Source organism: Melanerpes formicivorus, unplaced genomic scaffold (genome assembly GCF_026170545.1).
Source record: "Melanerpes formicivorus ecotype bairdi unplaced genomic scaffold, bMelFor1.0.p_v2 SCAF_20, whole genome shotgun sequence".
Classification (NCBI taxonomy): Eukaryota; Metazoa; Chordata; class Aves; order Piciformes; family Picidae; genus Melanerpes; species Melanerpes formicivorus.
This window is the reverse complement of record NW_027142372.1, coordinates 10,182,727-10,208,605: the sequence shown is the minus strand read 5'-3', so window position 1 is coordinate 10,208,605 and position 25,879 is coordinate 10,182,727. Positions and strand designations below refer to the sequence as shown.

General features: G+C 54.0%; 1 protein-coding gene across 1 annotated transcript in view; it reads left to right on the top strand.

The window, feature by feature from the left end:
- ZFPM1 (zinc finger protein, FOG family member 1) overlaps positions 1-25,879 on the top strand; it is a 47,944-nt gene that overhangs the window by 17,390 nt on the left and 4,675 nt on the right. Inside the window, 5 exon segments of the mRNA XM_068150799.1 lie at positions 7,134-7,265; positions 9,596-9,685; positions 21,213-21,346; positions 24,159-24,264; positions 25,334-25,546. Coding sequence (XP_068006900.1) covers positions 7,134-7,265; positions 9,596-9,685; positions 21,213-21,346; positions 24,159-24,264; positions 25,334-25,546 — 675 coding nt within the window.

The window sequence follows — 25,879 nt, the reverse complement described above, 5'->3', positions numbered from 1 at the left end:
CCCCCCCCCCATCCTTATTCCTCTCTTGGAAAAAGGAGTCCTAAATACAACATAAATGTAATAATCCTTTCTTAATTCAATAATCCTTTATTAATTTAACAATCCTTTGTTAATTTAATAATAAATTATTACTAGACCACCACCCACCCCCCTCCATGAGCAATCCCAGCACCTCCCACTAACCTTCGTTCTCCTCCTGGATAAATTCAGCTTAATTTAATAGCAAGTTGTTATATATCCTCCCCCTTCTACTTGCCACCTCCTCAGTCATTCTTTTCTCTCGTTTTTTCTCCTCACCCTCTTAACCCAGGACACCATGGGATGGGTCAGGCTGAGTTTTATCCCAGGGGGGTGATGGAGAAGGGACCCAAATTAGAGATAGGTGCTGCAGGGGCTGGCCCCAACCGCTATCAGCTCTGTGCATGGGGTTGATATTTAATGTGCTGATATCTCCCTGGGAGGGACACGGTCCTGGGATGCTGCATTTGGGCTGATAGAGGAGAAAGTTGGTTTGTGCTCAGAAAGGTTCATTTTCATCCAAAGATGAAGTCTGGGGAGGTAAAGATGGGGGGGAGTCTCAGCCCCCATTCCTCCACCACGAGATTCCCATTTTGGGGAGCATTATGGTTTATTCTGCGTCCCAACAGCATCAACCAAAAGGAAGGGAAAAATATTAAGCTGCTGGATTATGACTTTTGGGGAGCAGCAACGTTATTCAGCCATCAAAACCTCACTTGCCCTCAGCGTCACCAGTCCCTTGGGAATGGGCTCAGGGGCACCTGAGGTCATTGGGAAAAGCAAATATGAATAGATTCCAGAAGCTAAAAATTGGTGTGAGAAGAGGCAGGCTGTGTCCCATCAGATATGGGTGGGTTTGGGATTTGAAGCCCAGGTTGCTCTCTGGTTGCTGCAGTGCCAGCGTGGCACAAACCTGTATAAGATGCTAGGGAATCCCCTCGCTGGGCTGGATCCCAGCAAATCAGCAGAGCGAGAAAGGATCAGGAGTGGCTGCAATCCTTTCAAGGGCATCTTTCCCCAGGGCATACCAACCCCTGTGCCCATTCCTGCATCCTTTTCCTCATGACTGCAAAATCTGGGGGGGAAATAAGGAGGTTGAGGGCCTCAAGGAGGCAATCACTGAGCTGGATTCCCCGCATCATGATAGGGAGCTTCACGCTGCTCCTTTAGAGCATATTAGTTGTTGTTGATGATGATGGTGATTATAGTTTATTTTTAATTAGGATCAGCACAGGGATAAGGAGGAGCTGGAAGGGTGGAGAAGAGAACCTCCATTCTGCTGCCCACATGGTTCTGGTAATGCTGGGGACATCACATTTGTCCCCTAGGCATGGGGTGTGACACCCCAGAGCTGAGGACTCTGGGGAATTGCTGCACCTTCAGCTTTGGGTTGCCAGTGGATGAGGTCAGGGTGTCAGGCTGCCTGGCTCTGGGCTCTCATCCTCACTTCTTGGCTCCTCAAGCCCTTCCTGAGGCTGATGAACTGTAAAACACTGCTAGCTGATGAACACAAGACAGTGAAGGAAAGTTGCTCCCCTCAGAATCCTAGCATGGGGGGGTTGGAAAGGATATCTGGGGATCATCTAGTCTAAATGCCCTGCAAAAGCAGAGTCACCAGGCTGCACAGGATCACAATGTAGGTGGTTTGGAATCTCTGTGTAGAAGGAAACTCCACAACCTCTCTGTACAGCCTGCTCCAGGATTCCAGCACCCTCATAGCAAAGAACCTTCTCCTCTTATTCTCCTCTTCTTCTGGGTTCCAGTTTGTGCTCAATACAGCTTGTTGTGTTGCTGGGCAGCACAGGCTCTTTAGCTCTTCCTGGCCATTGAGCAGATTCCCCTCTCAGGCTGCTCTTCTCCAGGCTAAACAGCCCCAGGTCTCTCAGCCTTTCCTCCTCACAGAGATGCTTCAGGTCTCTCAGCATCTTTGTAGCCTCCACTGGACTCTTTCCAGTAGCTCCCATGTCTCTCTCAAACTTGGGAACTCAGAAGTGGTCCCTGTACCCCAGATGTGGCCTCCCTAGGGCACAGTAGGGTGGCAGGAGAGCCTTCCTCAACCTGCTGTTGACACTCTTCTTCATGCCCCCCGGGAGACCATTTGCCACCTTGGCCACAAGAGCACATTGCTGACTCATGGGCAACTCATTGTCCACCAGCACTCTCATCCTTCTCCCAGCAGATCTGCTTCCAGCAGATCAGCCTAGCCTGCACGTGCTTTGGATCCAGGACCTGCTTCCCACCACGGGGACTCCTCCTCCTGCTCCAGAGCCGGTGGGAAAGTCTGGAGCTGTTGCTATTTTCTCTCTGTTATCGAAGCCTCTTATCGCCTTGCTCTTGTCTGTGTGCCGGCTCTTGGAGCGTCCAGGGTCTCACTCTTGGCAGCCCAGAGATGTGTGTTCCCCCCCTCATCCTTTTGGATTTTCCCTATTATTTTTCCTTTTAGTTCATTTTATCAGCCAAGTGCAAAGAATCAAGAAAAGCTTCATTGTTCCTGCCCTGGGAGAACCTTAATTTGAGGGAAATGATCCCATCATTACCTGGGTGATGCTCAGGAGTGGCCAAACGCCTTCTTTAAGGACTTTTTCCCTAGGGAATGCCAACCCCTGTGCTTGCTCCTACAGCCTTGTCCTCAGGGCTGCAAAACTGGGGGGGGGGAGGGGGTCTGGGAGGGGAAACAAAGAGGTTCAGGGACAGCACCACCACCCTGAGGAGGTTTGATTCCAGGAAGTTGCATTCCAGGAGGCTGGATTCTCACCTCTGCCACAGTCATAGAATCAATAAGGTTGGAAAAGATGTCAAAGATCATCAAGTCCAAACTATGACCCAACACCTCATGACTACTAAACCATGGCACCAAGTGCCACGTCCAATCCCCTCTTGAAGACCTCCAGGGACAGTGACTCCACCACCTCCCTGGGCAGCCCATTCCAACAGCTAACAACTCTCTCTGTGATGAACTTTCTCCTCACCTCCAGCCTAAATTTCACCTGGTGCAGCTTGAGACTGTGTCCTCTTGTTCTGGTGCTGGTTGCCTGGGAAAAGAGACCAACCCCTTCCTGGCTACAACCACCCTTCAGGTAGTTGTGGACAGCAATAAGGTCTCTCCTAAGCCTCCTCTTCTGCAGGGTAACCAACCCCAGCTCCCTCAGCCTCTCCTCATAGGGCTGTGCTCGAGGCCTCTCCCCAGCCTTGTTGCCCTTCTCTGGACACATTCAAGTGTCTCGATGCCCTTCTTAAACTGAGGGGCCCAGAACTGGACACAGGACTCAATGTGTGGCCTAACCAATGCAGAGTCCAGGAGCACAATGACTTCCCTGCTCTTGCTGGCCACGCTATCATCACCTGGGTAACGAAGTGGGTTTCCCATCCACTGGAGAAAGCCCTGGGAACGCCAAACCCTCCTGCCCTGACCCCAGGCACATCGCTGCCGCTTTCCTGCGAGTTTTTTTTCCTCGCTATAATTTATATTTTTAATAACAATTAAAAAAAAAAAAAAAGGAAAGAATCCATCCTTGTTATCAATCTAAAAAAAAAAAGAAACCCCACCCCACCCACCAGAGAGAAGAGTTAATCGTCAGAGCAGAGCATCTTGGAAGGGAGAGGGGTTTCTTTTCCTGTGGTGTGGTTTTTCTTTTGGGCTCTTCCCCCTCTCTCTGTAAAGCCCGGCTCAGTAATTCAGTTTTAAAGCATGAAAAAAGGGAGTTGATGAAATTCCGCTATCAGCACCCAACCAATATGCAAAATATCTCGCCCAGAATCAAATAGCTATTATGTTTTCATTTCCATTTCGGCGTATTTGCTTAATGAAGAATAGACAGATCAGGCAAGCCGAGGGAGGCTGTGTGCGGTGATAACTGTGCAGGGCTTCCAGCAAGCCCGGGGAAGTGACGCGCCGCTCCCTGCTCCGCACTCCCTCTCCCTCCCTGGCTGCCTTTCTGGGTTTGGGTTTTTTTTTCTCTCCTTCTTTTTCCTTTATTTTTTTTCCTTTTCCGTTTTTTCCTCCTTATTTCTTCCCCCCCCCCCCCCCTTTTTTTTTAGCCTTTTTTTCCCCCTTTGCTTCTATTCCTTTTATTTATCCTTTTCCTTTTTTACACATCTTTTCCCCTATTTGCTTTTCTTCCCCCTTTTTTCTCCTTTCCTTTATCCCTCCTATTTTTTCTCCTTTCCTCTTCCCCTCCTTTTTTTCTTCTTTCTTTCCTCTTCCCTCCCTTTTTTCTTCTTTCTTTCCTCTTCCCCCCCTTTTTTTCTTCTCTCTTTCCTCTTCCCCCCCTTTTCTTCTCTCTTTCCTCTTCCCCCCTTTTTTCTTTTCTCCTTTCCTCTTCCCCCCCTTTTTTCTTCTTTCTCCTTTCCTCTTCCCCCCCTTTTTTCTTCTTTCTCCTTTCCTCTTCCCCCCCTTTTTTCTTCTTTCTCCTTTCCTCTTCCCCCCCTTTTTTCTTCTTTCTCCTTTCCTCTTCCCTCCCTTTTTTCTTTTCTCCTTTCCTCTTCCCCCCTTTTTCTTCTTTCTTCTTTCCTCTTCCCCCCCTTTTTTCTTCTCTCTTCTTTCCTCTCCCCCCCCTTTTTTCTTCTCTCTTCTTTCCTCTGCCCCCCTTTTTTCTTCTCTCTTCTTTCCTCTCCCCCCCTTTTTTCTTCTCTCTTCTTTCCTCTTCCCCCCTTTTTTCTTCTCTCTTCTTTCCTCTCCCCCCCTTTTTTCTTCTCTCTTCTTTCCTCTCCCCCCCTTTTTTCTTCTCTCTTCTTTCCTCTTCCCCCCTTTTTTCTTCTCTCTTCTTTCCTCTCCCCCCCTTTTTTCTTCTCTCTTCTTTCCTCTTCCCCCCTTTTTTCTTCTCTCTTCTTTCCTCTTCCCCCCTTTTTTCTTCTCTCTTCTTTCCTCTTCCCCCCTTTTTTCTTCTCTCTTCTTTCCTCTTCCCCCCTTTTTTCTTCTTTCTCCTTTCCTCTTCCCCCCCTTTTTTAATTCTTTCTTCTTTCCTCTTCCCCCCCTTTTTTCTTCTTTTCTCTTTCTTCTTTCCTCTTCCCCCCCCCTTTTTTTTGTCTTTCCTCTTTTTCCCCCCCTTTTTTTTTTTCTTTCCTCTTTCCCCCCCATTTATTTTTCTTCTTTCCCCGCCTTGCTGTCAAGTAATTTAGTTAACCCCAACAACCAGGAGTGCCAGGGGACAGAGCAACCCCTGAGGGTGAGTGAAATGTTGTGGTGGGACAGGCTGGATGCTGGCATGCATCCAGGGATTGCAGTGACACAGTGCATGAATGCATCCAGGAACTGCAGTAGTTCAGTGCTGGGATTGAAGTGACAGGAGGCCAGGATACATCCAGGATTTGCAGTGCCATGCTGCTGGGATTGCAGTGCCATGGTGCCAGGCTGTATCCAGGGACCACAGTGACATAATGCCAGAATGCATCCAGAGCCCATAATGACACAACACTGGGATGCTCCCAGCCACCCATCATCCCCACAGGCACTCAGTGACACAGCGGTACCCAAACCCCAGCTTCTTTGCAGTCTCATTTATATGGAGCATCCTTTCCTCCCTCCTGTTACGGGGCAAGATGTGGGTGGTCTGGGCACCCCTGGGTGGGTGCCACATGCAGTCCCAAAGCCCATCCATCCCTCCTTGGCCCCATCCATCCCTCCCTGCCTCCATCTATCCCTCCCTGCCCAGGCTGGAGGTGCCAAGCCGCGAAGCAAGGCGAGATTTGGGTTAACTTTATCAGAAGCCCACGAGCCGTGAAGGCGTGAAGGAAGAAATTAGCCTAACAATGTTTCATTTACAGCGAGGGAAACGATTTGTTAGCTGGCGATTGTTTCTGAATATTATCAGAGCCTTTTTAATTGTGCTGGAACTGAAATTAGCAGAATTAGAATAAATTGCCTTCCCTTCTCCCGCAGCCTCTTTATCCACGCTCATTGTTGTCTGCTTTGTATAGATTATGGGCTCTTTGTTCTCCGGCTGTAAATATACATGCCTGGAGTCAGGGAGAGCGGCTGAGGTCTGCAGACGGTTTGTCACCGTGCCATTCCCCTCGCCCCGGTGCCAGACTCGGCGGGGTGCTGCGGGCCGGGGCACCGGGCAGCCCCCTCAGCACGGCGTCGTGCGGCGCGCACCGCGTGTGTGCTGCCGCTGCCTGCCGGCCGGCTCGGCTCGGCGCGGGCCGGCATGCTGCGTTGCCGTGGAAACAGCAGCGTGGGCCGGCAGGGCTGTTCTGGGGGGTGCTGCTGGGGTGTCCCCCTCGTGTACCCCATTTTCACCCTTCACGTGGCCCATTGGCACCCTCTAGCCCCGTTTGCATCTTCCACGCACCACAGTTTGCACCCTCTGTACCCCATGAGCTCTGTTTGTACCCTTTGTGCCCTTATTTACAACTCCCCCATACCCCATTTTCACTCTGTGTACCCCACTCTGCACCCTTGTGCTCTGTTTGCACGCTGTGCCCTCATCTGCACCTTCCATCTGCCCCCATTTGAACCTCCCATGCACCTCATTTTCACCCTCGGTGCTCCTTGTTTGCACTCCCCATGTGCCACTCTTGCACCCTCTGTGCCGCCATTTTTACCCTGCTTTCACCCCATTTTCATCCTTCCCATACCTTGTTTGCAACCTTGTGCCCTCACTGCACCATCTCCCTTTGCCCAGAGCTATGAGCATAGTGATGGGGCTCTGTCATCGGTACCCCATCAGTCAAGGGGTACTGGGGACAATTTCTTGGATTCCTCACACCAGCTTGGGCATGTGCTGGGTGGGAAGGGTGGGTGAGAGGTGCCATGGGCTGGGCACCTCGCCATGTGCTTATATGGCTTGTTTCCCACAGCGTCTGGGGAGCAAACTAGGCATCCCTTGGGGACACCTAGGAGCAAGTTGTTGGCTCTATAAACTCCTTTTGGCAAGGGGACAAGGGACCCCAGGGCAATGCTGGGCTGACAAGGGAGGGTGTTTCTTTTCCTGTGGGGTGTAGAGCATCTTCTTCAGCATCGCTTGGGCATCTTCTCCGGGCCCTGTGTCCATGGTGGGTCATACAAATGGCCCTTTGCCATCCCTCAAAGCACTGGTATCCTCAATGTCCCAACTGGGAAAACCCAACTGGGATGTATTTTTCCCCTTCTAACCAGCCTCTCTGTGTTTTGGCAGGTTCCCTGGCAGCAATGGAGGAAGGCGAGGAGGGACTGGCAGGGGACAAGAGCCCCTTGGAGAGGGAAGGGACCACCTCAGATCATGAGGGCTCTGCTGAACGTGACACCTCCAGCCCCCCCGGCAGCGAAGGTGAGCCCCACCATCATAATGGGAGGCCAAGCATGGTGTGGCCCCCCGACTGTGGGGACAGTCTGTGCTACCACAGCAGCCTCCTGGGCCTAGTGGCATACTGGGCATCATCTCTGCTGGTGGTGTGTGCCCACCCATCAACAACTGGGCTGTTGGTTTAGTGCTCCTGAACTCCTTGGGTTGTAAAGTGACTCCCAGGAATGGAAATTGACCCTGCTTGGGGTGCTAAGTGACACCCCTCCCAAGGATAAAAAATGACTTTTTGGGGTGCAAAGTGACCCATTGGGATGGAAATTGACCCCTTAGCATGCAAAGTGACTCCCCTGGGGAGCAAAGGACCCCTTGGGATACAGAGTAACCGTCCACTAGGGATGTAAAGTGACTTCATGGGGTGCAAAGTGCCCATCCCCAGGGATGCAGTGACCCTCTGGGCTGCAAAATGACTTATTTGGGTTCAAAGTGACCCCTCCAAAGTGCAGAATAACTCCTGGGAGTGCAAAGTGACTCTCAGAGTGCAAAGCAGCCACTGAGGCCACAAGCATTGGCACCAAGTAGGTCCACAAATAGGACTGGGGTGAACTGGGGGTGAACTGGGGGGCCATGGCCGTTGCTGCCTGCTTCCTGCCTGCTGTCGCCTGCCTGCCGCCGTGCTGTGCCGTGCCGTGCCCCACCCCAGAGGTGGCTGCGTTTCAGGGCTGGGCTGAAGCAGTTCCCCAGATATCCTTTAAGTTCCTTCCTGTGGAGGTTGGGGCAAATCCTAATCAGCTCATGTTTGCAAGTGCCCTTCGAGATAAACCACATCAGGGCAAGGCTGTGCCGAGCTCATGGCAAAAAAAACCCCGCCACCATCATCCACCAGCAATAGAGGGGGGGGAAGAGAACAAAGCATCCCCCAAACCCCACCAGGGTGATGCCAGCGGCGGGGTAATGCCAGCGGCGGGGTGATGCCAACAGCGGGGCAGGGATGCAAACTTTGCTCAGCAGCAAGGAGAAGCGAGTGGTTCTTATCTGATGGTGGCAGGGAGGGGGGAGGGGGGAGAAGCAGGATAGGGGCAAGGGAGCCGAGAGCCCGGGCACGCAGCTGCACCTGGCACTAGCCTTGCTTTGATAAGGAGGTGATAGCAGAGATAACGCCGAGCAGCAATAACGGCCACTAAAGCTTTCAGCGCGATGGCTAGAAATCGATATGCCAAGGCACTTTGATTTATAGCCAAAAATAATAGGACTTTTATACCCAGTGATTGATTTATTTGATGTTAATCATTCCTGCTTATCACCTGTATTAATAATCTCCAAATGTGGGTGACGTCACCCTTGGGTGTTCGCCCTGGCGCCCGATCGATTGGGTTCCGCGCGGCTTTATCCGCCCCGGGACGCCAAGGCAAACATGTACTTTGGGCACTAATCTTCCACACTGTCATATGCAGATAGGCCCTTATCAGCTCCATCTCCAGCAGCGGTTAATGGAGAAAATAATTGTTATCAAGTTGCTATGAATACACCACAAATAGAGTCATGACGGGAGCTGGGCTGGACTGGGTGACGTGGAATCATGGCGGAGATCTGGAGCGGGCTTGGAGAAGGGGGTTGTGGGGGCTTGGCCTAGCGTGGCTTGGGTGTCATAGAACCCCCAAATCTCAGCATGGTGAGGGTTGGAATTTAGATGATTAGGTGATCTGCAGAGGTTCCTTTCAAGCCCTGCCATTCTGTCCCACTCCCCTGCTAAAGCAGGGACACCCACAGCAGCGTGCCCAGGATCACAATGTCCAGGTGGGTTTGGAATCTTTCCAGAGAAGGGGATTCCACTACCTCCCTGGGCAGCCTGCTCCAGGGCTCCAGCACTTTCAAAGTCAAGGCATTTCTCCTCATGGAACCTCCTGGGTTCCAGTTTGTGCCTGTTGCCCTTCATCCTGTTTCTAGGCACCAATGAAAATGTCTGGCTCAATCCTTTTGCTGTTGCTGAGCTTTGAGCAGATCCCCTCTCAGGCTGCTCTTCTCCAGGCTAAACAGCCTCAGGTCTCTCAGCCTTTCTTCCTCACAGAGGTGCTCCAGGCCCCTCAGCATCTTCACAGACTTGTGCCCTTAATGGGTCATTCTGTGGGTCACAGGGGACACCATGGCTAGGCAATGGAGGGTTTGTAGATGGATTTTGAGGGGAAACCCCCCCAAGCACATCTCTGAGGGTGGCACACAGACACACACACACACCCCCCCCTTCCTTTGCACATTGTGACCCTAGGGTGTCCCTGGTCTGGTGGTCTTGATCCTCCTGAGATGCTGCCTCAGAAATTGCCTGATTGTGACCTTTTGCCTTCCCTCTCCTGCTGCAGAGTCCAGAGACACTCCAGAGAGCCCAAAGGAGCTGGAGAAGCCAGATGCTGGAGAAAACCCAAAGGAGCCAGATGCCTGGAATGGGCCTGGTGAGTCCTCAGTGTGCGGCCAGTCATCCCGCTCCATCCTGGTTTCCCAGCTGGAGTAGCCCCTGAACGTTCACTTTCATTGGCAAAAACCAATATGAGGAGGCCTGGATGGTGGGCAGGCTGCAAATGCCAGCACTTCAGCTGGGAGAGGAGGTATGAGATGATAGGTGTGGTCCTCCATGTCTCCAAGCTGCTGTTGGGATGCTTTTTTACCAAGTTGGGAGCAAGGAGGGAGGGTTTGGACCCCATCCTGTGACACCCCGTGCTGATGAGGGCAACTTTGTGATGGTGCTGCCAACCACAAGAGCGACGCTCAAGTGGTTTGGTGATGGTTATCAAAACCCCAAGGAGCAAATGCAGTCTCTATCTCCCTCTCAGCATCTTCATGCTGGGGCCGCCGGTGCCCTGGCAGCACGGCGAGGCCAGACGTGCCGTGTGGGCACCCCACGTCCTATCACCCCACTATCTCCAAACCAACCTGCTGATGGGGTTATGCTTGGGGTTCTGCTGCTCAGATTGGGTTTGTGGGTGCCCATCAGCGGGGGATGGCACCCAGCAGGTGAATGGGGATGGGAATGGGGAGATCCAAGACACCCCCAAGGTGGATGTGCCACTTTTTGGGCTCCTACCCATGCCTTGCTACTCCTTTGGGAGCTCCTGGCTGGGCAATGCTGATAAAGCTGGTTTCAGAGCAGCACATAATGGCAAAAGCTGATGCTGATGGACAAGAGGAAATGGCCTCAAGTTGTGCCAAGGGAGGTTTAGGTTGAGCATGAGGAACAATGTCTTCCCTAAAAAGGGTTGTCAAGGCCTGGAACAGGCTGCCCAGGGCTGTGGTGGAGTCACCATGCCTGGAGAGGCTGAAAAGCCATGGAGATGTGCTGAGGGACACGTTTTAGTGGTGACCTGGACGGGCTGGCTTAACAGACTCAATGGTCTTAAAGGCTTTTTCCAAGCAAAATGATTCTATGGTGCAGGACGGCAATTGCTCTCTGGTGATGGGTGCAGTGGAGGGCAGGTCATAGATGCGTCCCCAAGGCCACCAGCCTTTGGAATGGGCTTGGCGATAGAGGAGGAGCCCTGGGAAACGCCAGCTGCCATTGCACATGCTGCTGCAGCTGCTGAAATCCCCACGGGGAGCCATGGCCCCATCCGAGGGGAAGCTCTCGCTGGCCCCGCTGATATCCCAGCCCTTCCTGCGCGCGGGGCAGGAAGGAGCTGCGAGGCCACCCCGGCTCCTCCTTATCTTCTCCTCGGCCCTTTGCCTCCCCCCACCCCCCCCCCAGCTCTTTCCCTGGCATCCCAAAGCAGGGTGGGGAGCAGGGGGGTTGCAGTGCCAAACCCTATACCCTGGGGGAGAGGCCCTGTGGGAGGAGAATCACACTGCTGCACATCCCTAGCAAGACGAGCTCCCCAAAAAAGACCTGAGAAGCTTCCTCTCCAGCCATGCCTTCCCCTTCCCCACCACTCCCCCCCAGCTTTCCCTCCCTGGTTATTTGCATTCTTTATGTAAAAGAGATTTTTATTATCGCCTTCTCCCAGCCCATCTCCTCTGCTGGTAATTGGAGTGGTATTAATTTCTGTGTGGCTGGGAGTTGATGGCGGTCCGGCGATGCCGCAGCGATAGGATGTTCCTTTCGCACCAACCGCCGCGATAGCCCCGTCTATCAGGAGCTCTGCAGGCTCTGCACTTATCAGGGATGGAGCTGGTGAAAGAAGAAAAAAAAAAAAAAAAAGAAGAGAGAGAGAGAGAGAGAGAGGAAAAAAAAAAAAAGGGAAACTCTGAGCAGCCTGAATTTTCTTCTTTTATCTGGCAGGATCCGCCGTATGTCAGCAATGGCAGCCGCCAAGATGTGGCACTGCAAGGTTGGGTTGCCCCGGGCGGGGGGAACCTGACAAGTGGGCTCCTCCGAGCGCCTTTGTTTGTGCCCTGTGGGTTCTCACCTCCCCCTGGCTCTTTTTGGGGGGCTATAGGCTTAAATCCCCCCCTAGCTGTGACTTCTGGGTCTCCCCAGGCCTTCCCGCTCAGCTCTCTGCCATGGTGTGCCAGGACCTTGCTGTGGGGCTCCTTGGCCCCAGCGAGGAAGAAGGAGGATTTTGGTTTATCTTTGAGATGACCTTGTTTGCTGGAGGGGAGTTGCAGCTCACCCAGCTGATAGGCAAATCCCTGGGAAGCTGGAGGCTGTATTCCTCAATTTGAGAGCATTTACCGAGGTGCTGCCCCTTTACCTGGGGTGCTGGGACACCCTGACTTGGTTCAGGATCCCAATAGGATCCTGAGATGGAGCATGGCCATGCTCTGTGCCCGCTCCTACATCCTCTTCATCTTCAGCTGACTCTGGAGGAAGTATATGCATCCTCCTCAGTTCTCCCAAACCACCCTAACTTCTCCCAATCCACCCCCAAATTCCCACAAGACCTTTCCCCCCAGCAGCTCTGTGCTGTACCCCAGGTTTCCATCTTTCCCTCTCATTTTTGTTTGCTCTGGAGCAGAGCCGGTAGCAGAGACTTTCAGGAGCACCCACAGCCCCCAGCTCCCCTCCCTTCCCATCACTGGCCTGGCCACTTTTCCCAGAGGGATAAGATAAAGAGCTCCACTAAATTACATGATGGTAGTGTTGGGACAGGGCAATGGAGGAGAGCAGAGCCCTGCTGAGGAACAGGCTACTCAACCTTGTTACAAGACATTGGAGAATTCTTACTGGGAGCTACTGGGAAGCTGCAGCCCTCCCAGCACTTGCCTTTCTGCAAGGTGGGATGAGGCTTTTGGCTTTTATCCCCTTAAGGACATCACCAGGGCACCAACATGGAAAGTACAGAGCAAACTCAGGGTGGCTTTTTCTCCATGACCTCCACTCACGTCCCACCACCTTCCTCAAAAGAGCAACAGTTGCTCCTTGGGGGTTCTTTGCCCCTTTTCCCACACCAGCTTCACTGTTCTGGGTTTCCATGAGGATTTGGAGTGTGTCTGTTCAGGGTTTAGTTGCTCCTGGGTGGTAATGACGGTTCTGGGTTAACTATAGCCCATGGCTCTGGGTTCATTACAACCCACAGGTCAGGTCTACCTCTCCAAGGACAGGTTAGATGGTGCCTTGAGCAACCTGTGAAAGGTTCCCCTGCCCATGGCAGAGGATTTGGAACTAGATGATCTTTAAAGTCTCTTCCAGCCCAATCCATTCTATGATTCCAAGAACCATGACCCCGCAAAGCCATCCCCCACCACCAGCCCTACACACAAGGGACTATCAAGCTGCTGCAGAGCAACTACTTATATTTTTGGGTGCATCTAATTAAAACTACAAACTTTGGGGGTTTTCTCGGCTTCTTCCCCCTCCTTCCAGCTCCCCCTTCCCCTTCTCCTCCCGCTCGCCTTCGGTTGTGGTTATCTGCGCCGCGACTCCTGCCTGAATAATCTCCTGCGGCCCGGAGTTTGTCTGCAAACCTCAAGGTTTATTATCAGGGGTGAGCAGGGCATGACAAGGAGGGGACAACTCGTCCGGGTGGCTGGCTGCACGTCACATCTAACTACCCCCCCCCCGCCTCCCATCACTCCCCCTTCTCCTCTACCCTGGTATGTGTGGGTGGGAATAATTATTCCAGCTATTTCTTTTTTATCTCTGGGAGCTGGGCTGGGCAGCTGATAGTTGTGTTTGTGTTAGATTGTGGGTGGTGGGGAGAAGTTGGGGTGCAGGGACCCCGAATTGGGGTCCTAGCAAAGCCATGTGCTGGCACCAAAGGTTTGGTGTTAAGATGGAGATGGTCCCAGTAAGGGTGTGGTGGTACCTGTGCTGGATTGGAGATGTCTAAAGGGACCATGTCCTGCCTGGGGTTTGTACCTGCCGGTCCCTGCCCTCTGCCTAGGGAAACTGCTAGGATAAAGGGATGCTTGGGATGGTCTGGGGACACTGCTGGGATGGAAGAATGCTTAGACCAGTTTGGGGACACTGCTGAGTTGTAGGAATAGTTGGGTCAGTTTGGGGACACTGCTGGAGTGGAGGGGTTCTCAGGCTGGTTTGGGGACACTGCTGAGTGAAAAAAAAATGCTTAGACCAGTTTGGGGACACTGTGGGGTGGAGGGATGCTTAGGCCAGTTTAGGTACACTCCCAGCATGGGGGGACACCCACACCAGCCTTTCCCACCACCTGGCAGGGACATCTCTATGTTGAGGAGTGCTGGAGGCTGTTGAAACATGCAGACAGTTTCTCCCTGCTCTTTCCCCATCCTATCTTCCATTTTCCCTTGGGAATGAGCCAAGCCTTCTGGGGTGAGAGCCTTGAGATGCTGCTTCCAGGCTCATGATGACTGACAGCTGTCAATCACTGCTGCCTTGCCACTCCACCCTGCACCGGAACTGAGGATCAGGGGGTTTGGAGCTTCATGTGAAACTGAGCTCCCACCTCCCTCCTCTATCTGAATGTGCTTCCCCCAAGGGTCCCAGTGTGTCCCCCCCTCCTGCAGATGGGTGCTGTGGCAGTGACCCCCCCCCCCTTTTCCGGAGGGGATATCTGCCCTCTGCATCGGCTCCGGGGGCCTCTTCCTCCCCTCCCTGGCTTCCTGTCCCCCCCTGCCCCCAAGTACACCCCTACCCTCTGCCTGCCACCAGCCTGGATAAAAATGGGGGGTCCCAGCAGCCCCACAAGTAGGGACAGAGCAGAGACAGAGGATCCCTGGCAGCTCTGTGATGCTGGGAAGCTTTCCTTCTCCCATCTCCCTGAGCACTTCCCGTTGTTATTCCTGGTGTTTATTTCTGTCTCCATCCCCACAGGCACAGCTCCTATTTTCTTTGATGGGCTGGGGACCCCTTTGGAATGAAGACAGGGATCTCCTGGGCGTAGGGATCTCCTTGGGATGGAGAACCCTTGGGATGGAGATGGGGACCTCCTGGGGACGAAGGCACCCTTGGACTAGAGATGGCAACCTCCTGGGGATGGACACCCCTTGGGGGCCACGTCCCAGCAAGGTGCAGCAACACCCCAAACACAAACGTCTCAGGGAGCCTTATCAGGATGCATCCTGCTGGGGCAGGGCACCCCTGGGCGATGCGTGGCACAGCCAGTGCCCGCCCTGCTGCCAGCGCCTGCCAGCTGGGCAGCACAGCTGGTGAGTGGGATGCCCATCCCTTTTGGGGTGCAGCACCTCCTGGGTGTCATCATCCCCTCTCCAGCCCCAGCCTGGGTGCTGGGAGGTGCCTGCTTTGCTCTCAGGGCTAGGCCGTAGCTCTTCCACGAGCTGGGGGCAGGGTTCAGCCTGACAGAGATTTGCTTTTGTACTCTGTCAAATCAAAACAATAAAAATCAATCAATGCCCAGCAATGAGCAGGAGGGATAAAGGCAGAGGTCTCCCTGGGGCTCCCAGGGGCAGCAGGGTGCCAGCCGGCACCCCAAAGCTGGGAGGGCAAAGGTGGACGCAAAGCCAGGAGCAGCTCGGCTGTCCCCATGAGCATCTCTCCGTGGCGCACAGCAGAACAAGCCCAAGCTGAGGCCAAGCTGAGCCCAAGCAAGGCTCGAGTTTAAACCCTCCTCACTCCTTTTGTCATCCCCAAGGCTGCCCTGATTACTCGAGCACCCGGGATGGCAAAGCTGGGATAATCTCCTTAGTCCCTTTGGAGAGATTTCCCTTTGTGAGCGGAGGTGAAGAGTGGAGATGCTGCGTGTTCACAGCTTAAGACTCTTCCCAATCGGCTCCTTCCATCTTATCGGAGCGGTGCCATCACATCATTTCACTAGTTGAGTTGTCAGGATTTATTCCTTCCGCCGCGCCGCGCGCTCCGCCGCTTCTAAAAACAGCAGCTGCAGCTGGGACGGGGAGGCTGGGGGCTCCTCCAGCTTGCTGCTCGCTGGGAGGTTGTAGCCAGGGGGGGGTTGGTCTCTTCTCCCAGGCACCCAGCACCAGAACAAGAGGACACAGTCTCAAGCTGCACCAGGGGAGGTTTAGGCTGGATGTTAGGAAGAAGTTCTTCACCGAAAGAGTGATTGCCCACTGGAATGTGCTGCCCAGGGAGGTGGTGGAGTCACCATCACTGGAGGTGTTTAAGAAGAGACTGGATGGGGTGCTTGGTGCCATGGTTTAATTGATTAGATGGTGTTGGGTGATAGGTTGGACTCGATGATCTCAAAGGTCTTTTCCAACCTGGTTAATTCTATTCTATTCAGTGCTATTCTCTCTGGGAGGAAGTGGGAGAGCCATAGGAGGCTGGGAATGGATGGATGGATGGATGGATGGATGGATGGATGGTGGAGTCACCATCATTGGAGGTGTTCAGGAGGAGACTTGATGGGGTGCTTGGTGCCATGGGTTAGTTGTTTAGGTGGGTTGGATTGGTTGATGGGTTGGACACGATGATCTTGAAGGTCTCTTCCAACCTGGTTTGGTTTATTCTATTCTAAAGTTTATTCTAAAGTTACTTATGTAGGTGGATGGATGGATGGATCCATCCTCCCTCCTCCATGGTGGTTCTCATGTGATGTGGACATCCTGCATGGGAGCAGGCACCACTGGTTCATCCCATTTCTTGCGTGGGCCATGCTTGGCCCCTTGGCAGTTGCCGTGCCATGGGGACATCTCACACATGGGAGCAGAGATCACAAGTTCACCCCTCTTCTCCCAGGTTCTGCATCACCAGGACTGATGCAGGGGCTGTACCTGGCATTGTGACCCCCACCCATGGCTGGCAGCTCCCGGGGCTGGGCACCGAGTGCTGCGTATTAATAGGAGTGCTGTGTGGTGATCCTAGGACATGATCCCGTGACACCCCGATAGCAGTATTTATCCAGATAGTATCCAGGCAGCTGCAAACACCACAGGGATCTCTGAGCCCAGATCCCTGTGGAGAGGCAGAGCTGGTTCAGTCAGGTTTCATTCAAGTGCCACAGATGCAGCTGGGGTGAGAGGACGTGGGAGCTGCTTGAGATGGGACCAGTGGGTTTGTCCAGGGCTAGTTGGGTGCCTTCTGCTCTTCCTTTCTGCTCACTCCTGTAGGGAAACCAAATGTGGACATGTGGATATGGCTGCAATTTGGGAGCATCAAGGAGAAAACTTGGGAGCATCCTGGTCTGGCAGCATTGGATGAAATAGCAGGAGCAGGACAGAGACTGTCCCCTTGTGCTGGGCACTGGTGAGGCCACATCTTAAATACTGGATTCAGTTTTGTGCCTCTCACTCCAAGAAGGACATTGAGGTGTTGGAGTGAGTCCAGAGGAAGGCACCAAAGCTAGTGAAGGGTCTGGAGAACAAGTCTTATGAGGAGCAGCTGAGGGAACTGGGGTTGTTCAGCCTGGAGAAAAGGAGGCTGAGGGGAGACCTTCTGTCTCTCTACAACTCCCTGACAGGAGATGGTGCTAGGGGAGGTTTAGCTTAGACAGGAGGAACAATTTATTCCTCCTGAAGGTTGTCAAGGCCTGGACCAGACTACCATGTGGTGGAGTCCCCATCCCTGAAGGGGTTTCAAAGCTGTGGAGATGTGTTGCTTAGGGATATGGGTTTAGTGGTGGCCTGGCAGTTCTGGCTTAACGGTTGGATCTTAAAGATCTCTTCCAGCCAAAATGATTCCATGATTCTGTGATTTTATTTCCCTGGCCATAACTATGCCTTGCATCACCTTGCAGATGGTCTCTCAGAAATTCCTCAGATCCCATTCCTGCATTTCACCCCATGCTGGAGGCAGATACAGTCACACTCCATGGTGGTGGCTCACCAGCACCATGCAACCCCACAGGCTTCAGCCTTCCCCATACACCCACCTGGGACACACCCAGGTCCCCAGTGACCCAGGTGCCAGCCATGGCTCCTCAGTAATCAGTCATGGGATGGGTGGCCATGGTGTGCTGACAGGATTAATCTTTGCTCTCCAGCCCAGCTCAGCCTATTGCTCTGAAGGCTCTTGATGGGGAGATAAGCTGAGGTGCAGCCCTGGGTGAGCAGGTACTGGTGGACCTTGTGGGGTGGGCAGGGAGCAGCCTCAACCCCCTGTGTTTGGGCAGTGAGCAGAGCACTGAGGGCCACAACACAGCAAGCAGGTGCACCAAGGCTTTTTTCCCTCCCTCCCTTCCTTCCTTCCTTTCTGCCACTTCTCTTTGTGGCCCAAAGCAAACAGGCAGGTCCCTCCCCAATTTGGTTAATGATCTGGGAGATAAAGCCTCCTGCAATAATGCCACCAGGTTGGGACCTGATGGCCTCATGAGATATGGGGGGTGTTCACCTGCTGGGGTTGGGGTGGGACCTGTGAGGAGGGGACCTGCACCCAAGGACTTTGCTCCTTGCCAAAGAGTTTGCTGAGGGTCACCTGGGGCACCCCACAGGCTGGCACCAGCTCTTCTGAACCTCCCCGAGTTGAAGGCAAGGTGGTGTGCTTGAATCCAAAGTCACTGGAGCGTGGGAATGGGGACTGCTCCCCACAGTGAGGTCGGTGCTGCGTGGGGACATGGCATAGCTCACACTGGGCTTTGTTCCCAAAGTGCAGACAATGTGAACACAGAGCATCTCCCAGTTTGCCCTGTGCCAGGGAAGAAGCTGTGTGTTTCATTTGGGAGTCACCTTTTCCTTTCTCTGTTTTGTGGCAGTGGCAATGTGGGTTCACCACTACCCCTTTTTGACACTGGTGGATCAGGAAGTGGTGGAGTCACAGACGTGGCACTTCAGGACATGGTGGTGTGGGGTTGACATTTGGACTTAGAATCGTAGAATCAATAAGGTTGGAAGAGACTTCAAAGATCATCAAGTCCACCCTGTCACCCAACACCTCATGACTACTAAACCATGGCACCAAGTGCCACGTCCAGTCCCCTCTTGAACACCTCCAGGGATGGTGACTCCACCACCTCCCTGGGCAGCACATTCCAATAGCTAACAACTCTCTCTGTGAAGAACTTTCTCCTCACCTCCAGCCTAAACTTCCCCTGGTGTAGCTTGAGACTGTGTCCTCTTGGAATTGATGATCATAAGGGTCTTTTCCAACTTTAATGATTCTCTGTGTCCACCCCCCTTTGCTACAAGAAGGACGTTTTAATGCTGGAGCAGGTCCTGGGAAGGGCAATGAAACTGGTGAGGGGTCTGGAGAGCAAATCTTGTGAGGAGCAGCTGAGGGAACTGGGGTTGTTCAGCCTAGAGAAAAGGAGGCTGAGGGGAGACCTTCTGGCTCTCTACAGCTGCCTGAAAGGAGGTTGGAGCCTGGTGCAGGTTGGCCTCTTCTCCCTAATATCAAATTATAGAACACGAAGAAATGGCCTCAAGTTGCACCAGGGGAGGTTTAGGTGGGATATTAAGAAAAATTTCTTGACTGAATGAATGGTCCAGGATTGGAACAGGCTGCCCAGGGCGGTGGTGGAGTCCCCATCCCCGCAGGGGTTCAATAAACTTGTAGACATGGCACTTAAGGACATGGTTTAATGACCGTGGTGGTGGTGGGCTGATGGTTGGGCTTGATGAGCTTAGAGGTCTTCTGTAAGTGAAACAGCTCTGTGATTGGGCCAGCAGCCGGTGGCCGTGGGGTGGTGGCAGGGAGCAGGGCCAGCTCCGGCAGCACTATTTTTGTCCCCCTGTCTGGAACGGTTTTCTCTTTATCAGCGCCTGCGTGTTTTCTCTGCTGGGGATTGATACACAGAAGATGAAGTGCTCTGACATGGGAAGTGTCAGGCGAACGCTCTTATCTCGGAGACATGGTCTCCTGACCCAAACGCTGCTGATTACCAGTGAGACAGAGGGGAGGGGGGGGGGGGGGAGGGGGGCAAAAAAAGGGCGGGGGACGTGGGGAGGGATGGAGGTGATGGTTGGGTTCTGTTCCCCAAAAGCAACCCAGATATATGGGGTGGCAAAGTCAGAGAGGAGCCATCTCTGTTGGACTTCTCCTGTAGGTTTGGGGGGTTGCTGTCCTCTCCCCATAGCCAGAGGTGGGGATCAGTGGCTTGGGGATGCTGGGACCAGGATGGAGAGGCTGGAGGTAGCTCAGCACTCCAGCAGCACATTGGGAATTGGAAACATGGAGTGACTTGCACCACGCAAGGGGCCAACTGCCCTGCTCAGACCTGCTGATGGCCACATCCTGCCCAGCAGCTCTGTTCCCTGTTTGCCCCCTGTGTCCTTCACAGGAGGGACCAGGCAGGTAAGGGGCTGCTGCCACCTATCCTCAGTGTTGATTCATGCCAGGGAATAAATTCCATCAGTTCCTCAGAAGCCCCAGCCTTTCTCCTCCTCCCTACCCTGAGATGGAGCTGGTGGGGGCACAGGCAGGGTGATGCTGGGGATGTGGAGCAGGCAGAGCCAGTGCTGTGCTCACTCCCGAAACTACTTGACTGGCAATGAAATCCCAGCTGGAAACAAAGCTGGGATCCCCACAGCAGCTTTCTGAGCATGCCAGCTACAAGACATCACTGATGGCTCCAAGGCTTAGGGTACCAAGGTGCTGCGGGCGGTGACCCCCAAAGACCTTGAGGACCTTCAGCACTGTTGCAGATCTTGTCTCCAGCCCAGTTCCTGGTGGATTTTGCTAAGAGACACCATCTGCTCTCCTGGGAATGTGCTTGGAGCCATGTCCCTAGCAGCTCAGGGTTTCCTCAATGGATGCGGGGCACCTGCGGGTGACAATAGGACCCAGGTGATCATGGTCACCACCCAGCACTTCCAGTCACTCACCTTAATTTACCCCAGCTCCAAGAGGATCCAGATGTCAGCCCAGCTAATAAACACATCAGATTTCAATCTCTACAGCCATGGGATCACTTTATCCTCCCCGAGCTCCTAGCTCTGAAAGCAATTTTGCCTTCAGACCAGCACAGCCACCTCCGCTCCCATGGCACCTGGGCACCAGCTGCAGTGACCTCAAAGGACAAGGCTTAGGGCATGTGGCTTTAGGGGGATTCTTTTCCCTGGCATGATGGTGGTGGGAATCTGCTTCTTCCTCAGAGCACCTTGGGGTGCTGGCAGCCTTCCTGTCCCTCAGGTCCTTCATGGGAGGGACCAGCCAGGCAAGGAGCCTTGTTGGTGGCCCAGTGTTTGGTGTGAGAAGCACCATTTTGGTGTACATCATCCAGCCCCTTCCCACCACACAGCCAGCACACATCTATCTACATATTGGTTACCTGCCATCTTATCTGCACTCTGAAAGACAAAGGCATGGCTAAAACATTTTAGAGCAGCCTTCTTAGCATATTAACATGTTATCTCCCCCATTAAACCAGAGGCTTATCAGATAATCAAAGCCATTAAACCCTCAAGCTGCTGCAACTTTGGGTGTGGGGATAGGAAATGCTCCTTCCGCTCCCTCACTGTGCCTGACCACCCCATGCCATGTCCAGAACTACCAACAAGCAGTCAAATCCCTCCCACCCACCTACCATGGATATGCAGCCCTTAGGCACCCACCACCAGCTTTTGGCTGGTAGTGGAGCAGCCTAATCCCTCCCACTCACCTCCTGTGGACATGCATCCCTGGGGCACCCCGCTGCTGGTTGTCCCAATCTGTAATGGGTGCTCTTGAGCCCAGGACCTCCTGGTTGGTGTCATGGTGCTGATGCTGTGCCTGTCTCCCCACAGATGAGCTGGATCTGGCCGTGCAGGATGGGGAGAAGCGGGTGAGAACTCGCAGGAGTCTTCCTGAGGGCTTCTCCTGGGGACCTTTCCAGGGCAGCATCCACAGCGAGCCAGCATCGCCTGGGCACGGGGAGACGGTAAGGAGCAGTGCCACCATGGGCTGCCAGGGAATGTCCCAAGTTGTTTCACAAAAAGAGTCAGGTTGGGAGGGATTTTTTCCCTGCCTAAGCTCCTGACTCCTGGGAATGACCCAGTTTGGGTGCCCAGGAGGTTTCCCTGCCACATGCTGCCCACCACCCAATACTAGAGCATCACAAAGGACAGGATGCTGGTGGTCCCCTCCTGCAAGCAAGCAGGCTGCTTGGTAATGTGTCCTCAAGAGGAGATGGGATTTGGGTTTCCCACCCCCAACTTGGTTCCCAGGGGACTCTAGTTGTGCCTGGAAAGATCCAGGGCTCTGCAGCCATGGTGAAGGGCTGGGAGAGGTGGCAGTGTGAGCCACCAGGGCGGTAGCTGGTGGTGGCAGGAGGATGCCATCAATCACACTCTGCACCAGGGTGAGCATCAGGGCACAGGTTTGCACGAGTTGTTTGGGGAAAAGAGTCAGCATGGGAGGGAGTTTCCCTGCCTGAGCTCCCAACTCCCTGAAAATCACCCAGACTAGGCGCCCAGGAGGTTATCCTGCCACATGCTGCCCACTGCCCAGTATCAGAGCATCACAGGGGGACAGGATGCTGGCTGTCCCCTCCAGCACATGGCTGCAAGCACCAGGCTGTGTGTGCACACGGGGGGAGGTGTAGGTGCCGGATCCTCTCATCTTAGCCTCATCTTTACCCCCCTGGAGCCTCACACTGGCAGCTCCAGGCTCCATCCCAGGCTCTTGGAGACCAGAGAATCTTGCCCAGGCTACCTCCTCCTTCTCCTCCTCCTCTCTCCCTCGCTCTTTTTTTTCCTTTTTTTTTGCAGCTCAGGCCCGTTTATCTTTGCTGAATTAAATCCTTGATTAACCCTTATCTGCCCAGTTTGGCTCCCTATCTCCCAGTTGGCGCCGTGTGTCCAGACACCCAGTACAGGATGATTGATTTCTTAAAGATATGGGCAGCTCTTTTTTTTGACTCACTCCCCCCCTCCCCCTTTTTTTTTTTTCCTTCTCTCTCTTTTTTTTTTTTTTTTCCTGATACTTCATTTATTGTCTAAATATTTTTTGCTCCCATTTCAGCAGCTCCCTTATCGAGCCTGGCTGATGCTTCCCAGCCCTGCTCTCTCTTCCACCGCTCGCCTCCCTCCCTATCTCTGCTCCAGGAAGCCAGGAAGGAATCGCAGCCCCATCCCTGATAGGGCCTGTCGCCCTTGGGTCCCTTTGCCTTTGTTGCTGGCAGCAGGGGGGGGGGGGGGCGGGGAGGGGAGATGCAAAGGGTCTCCCCCAAATGCTGCCTGGCTCTGCTCTTCATCTCCATGCAGGAGATTGTCCCATCCTGGGGGATACTGGGAGTGCTGGATGGCTTTAATGCCTTGGTGGCATAAAGCACTGCTGGTGCCCATTGTTGATGGAGGAGGACAGGAGATGGAGGGGGAGTAGAAGAAAAAGGAGTAACAGGAGGAGGAGGAGATGGAGAAGAAAGTGAGGAGAAAAAGGAGAAGGAGAAAGTGAGAAGGAAAGGGGGAAGAGGAGGAAGAGAAGGAAGAGAAAGAAGGAAAATGAGAAGCAGGAGGGGGAGAAAGTGAGAAGGGGGGAGGAGGAGGAGGAGGAAGAGAAAGATGCCTACTTGCCCCTGCAGCTGGTTCAGTAGGGCTCCCCCAAAACCAGCCTCACTTGGGAGAGTGCAAACCCACCAGCGGGACCAGCCCAGGGGTGCCAAGAGACAGTGGAGCCCCTTCTACCAGCTTTACCCCTGTCTGTCCCTCCGTCCCTGCTCCGTGTGTCCCCCAGTCAGCCGTCCCCCGGGCGGTGCCTGGGGGGCCCTCCCCGGCGGCAGCATCCCGGCGGATGCGGAGCAGATAGAGTTTCCGATGGTTATCGAGCCGGTGTGGAGCAGAGACACTGACCTCTTTGTTCCAGGGAGAACAAGGAAGAGCTCCTTGCAAGGGCTGGGGCCACTGAGGGGAGCTGGGGTGGGCACCCTGGGGTGCTTGGGTGAGCCCTTGAGGTGCTAGGAGCACTCTGAGGTGCTGCAGAGCTCCTGGGCACCACAGGGTCCTCCTTCCATTGAAGGGTATCCACAGATGCCCCCATACATGAGTCCAGAGAGACTCTCCTGGCTATCATGGGCTGCCACAGTCCCTGAGGGATCTTAGGCCATGTGCCACCAGCATCACCCAACCCCACATCCCTTGCAGGGTAGGGGGGGGGTGTCTCTAAACCCCCAGGCTCCCTTCCCCACCCACTCTGGCAGGTACAGCAGATTCTCCCCTACCTCCTGACCATGATGAGAGACAGGGAGGTGCCACCACAGTCCCTGTGGGATCTCAGGCCATGTGCCACCAGTATCACCCATCCCCATATCCTATGCAGGGGGGCCTCTCTAAGCCCCCAGCCTCATTTCCCATCCATTTTCTGACAGGGTCCTGCAGCAAGAGCAGCGTGCAGGCACTGCATGTGCACACACGTGTGCCAACCCCTACATGTGTGTAGCAGCCCCTGCACAGGCGTGTGCCAGCCCAGAGTTTATCACTCTGCCAGCACTGGGCTCCTGGCAGCGATAAAGCTTCATCTGGCTGCGACTGTCAGGCTGAGTTGGAGGGTTTGGAAATATTGGGTCGAATAATTAGATTTCATATCGTTACCGCAGCAGCCATCGGAGGATCAGGCAGATTAATTCCTCCCCCCCCCGCCCTTTCTGCTCATTAATATTCATTAGAGATGCAGGAAGGCTGAGCTGGGCTAAGTGGGGAGCACCACTACCCCCTCCACTACACTGCCAGCACCCCAACCCATTTCCCTGCCTTCAGCAGAGCCCACCCGTGACACTGGTGCTGGGGGACGAGAGCTGCTGGTTGTCCCACCTGCCCCTCGTGCCTGAAGAGCCTGATGCTAACACTGTGATCTACAGGAAAGGTTGGTACTAGTGCCACACATCACTGTGCCCAGGATGGGGGGGTCCAGGCATGTCCAGTTTGGCTTTTGGGTGAGGGAAAGGGTGCTACTGCCATGGAATGGGTCCTCGTCCTCCATCAGTCCCAGCACTTGTTACGCTGATGCTGGTGCCTGCCCACCCCAACCAGTGCCTGTGGCACACCAATGTCTGCTGGGGCAGCATCTGCTTTTCCATGACGCATTGGTGGCTCGCTCTGGGGGCTTGCCCCTGTCCCAACCTTCTCTGGCTGCTGGGGGATACAAGGAGGAGAGTCCCAGCATACAGCAACCGGTAGAAACGTTGGGTGCAAGCACTACTGCATGCAGCAGGGGCATGATGAGGTGCAAGCTTTACAGGAAGCACAGGTGAAAGCACTGCTGCAAGACTGCTTGCAAGCATTGCTGCACATGTTGGTGCAATTAGTCATACAAGATTTGATGCAAGTATTAACCACAAGCTTGGTGCAGGACTCGGCACAAACATTGGTGTGAGGATCAGTGCAGGGCTCCGTACCAGCATGGATTCAGAAGTGGGTGCAAGGTGGAGCAGGAGGCTGCTGGCAGGCAGGGCTGTGCCAGGCAGCTCTCCACCATGGGCAGATATCGCCATCTCCAGGCAGACCAGGGCTCAGCCGTGGCTGGGAGAAGGCACTAGGAGCTGCCAAAGGAGCAGGGACAGGGACAGAGCCAGAAGGGATAGGAGGACCCAGAGCCATGCAGCAACACAGGGACGCAGGGGCATCACAGAACCACAGAATTCACTGGGTTGGAAAGAACCTCTAGAGGTCATCTAGTCCAACCCCCCTGCAGTCAGCAGGGCCATCCCCAACTAGATCAGGTTGCTCAGATCCACCATCAAGCCTAGCCTTGAACATCTCCAGTAACGGGGCCTCCACCACCCTCCTGGGCAACTTGTTCCAGTGTTCTACCACCCTCACAGTACAGAACTTCTTCCCGATGCCCAATCAAAACCTACCCTTCTCTAGTTTAAAGCCATTGCCCCTTGTCCTAGTGACAGATGTCTTGGTGCATGCTGATCCCTCCCCTCTAGATGAAGCCCTGTGGTGCCGGACAACGCGTGCCCTGCAGGAGGAGGAGTCCCTCTGCGCCTTCGTGGTGGCCGAGCCGCCGGCCATCGCCAACCATCACACGGTGAAGGAGGAGCCCGGGGAATCGCCCTACCCAGCTGCCCTGCACTCAGACATCCAGCTGCTGCCACAGCAGGCGGGCATGGCTGCCATCCTGGCCACTGCTGTGGTCAACAGTGAGTCACCGTGATGGAGAATACGGGGAGGGAGGATGTGGTGGGTACCATGGGACCAGGACTGTGCTGGGGATCTCCAGCCCATCACACTCATCCAGCTCATGGTGTATAAAGTCATAGAATCATGGAATTGTTTTGGTTGGAGACCTTTTAAGTTCGTTGAGTCCAACCATTAGCCAGGCTCTGCCAGGTCACCACTAAACCGTGTCCCTCAGCACCACATCTACATGGTTTTGAAACCTCTCTAGCAATGGGAGCTCCATTACTGCCCTGGGCAGCCTGGGCCAGGCCTTGCCAGCCCTCAAGATGAAGGAATTGTTCCTGATATCCAAG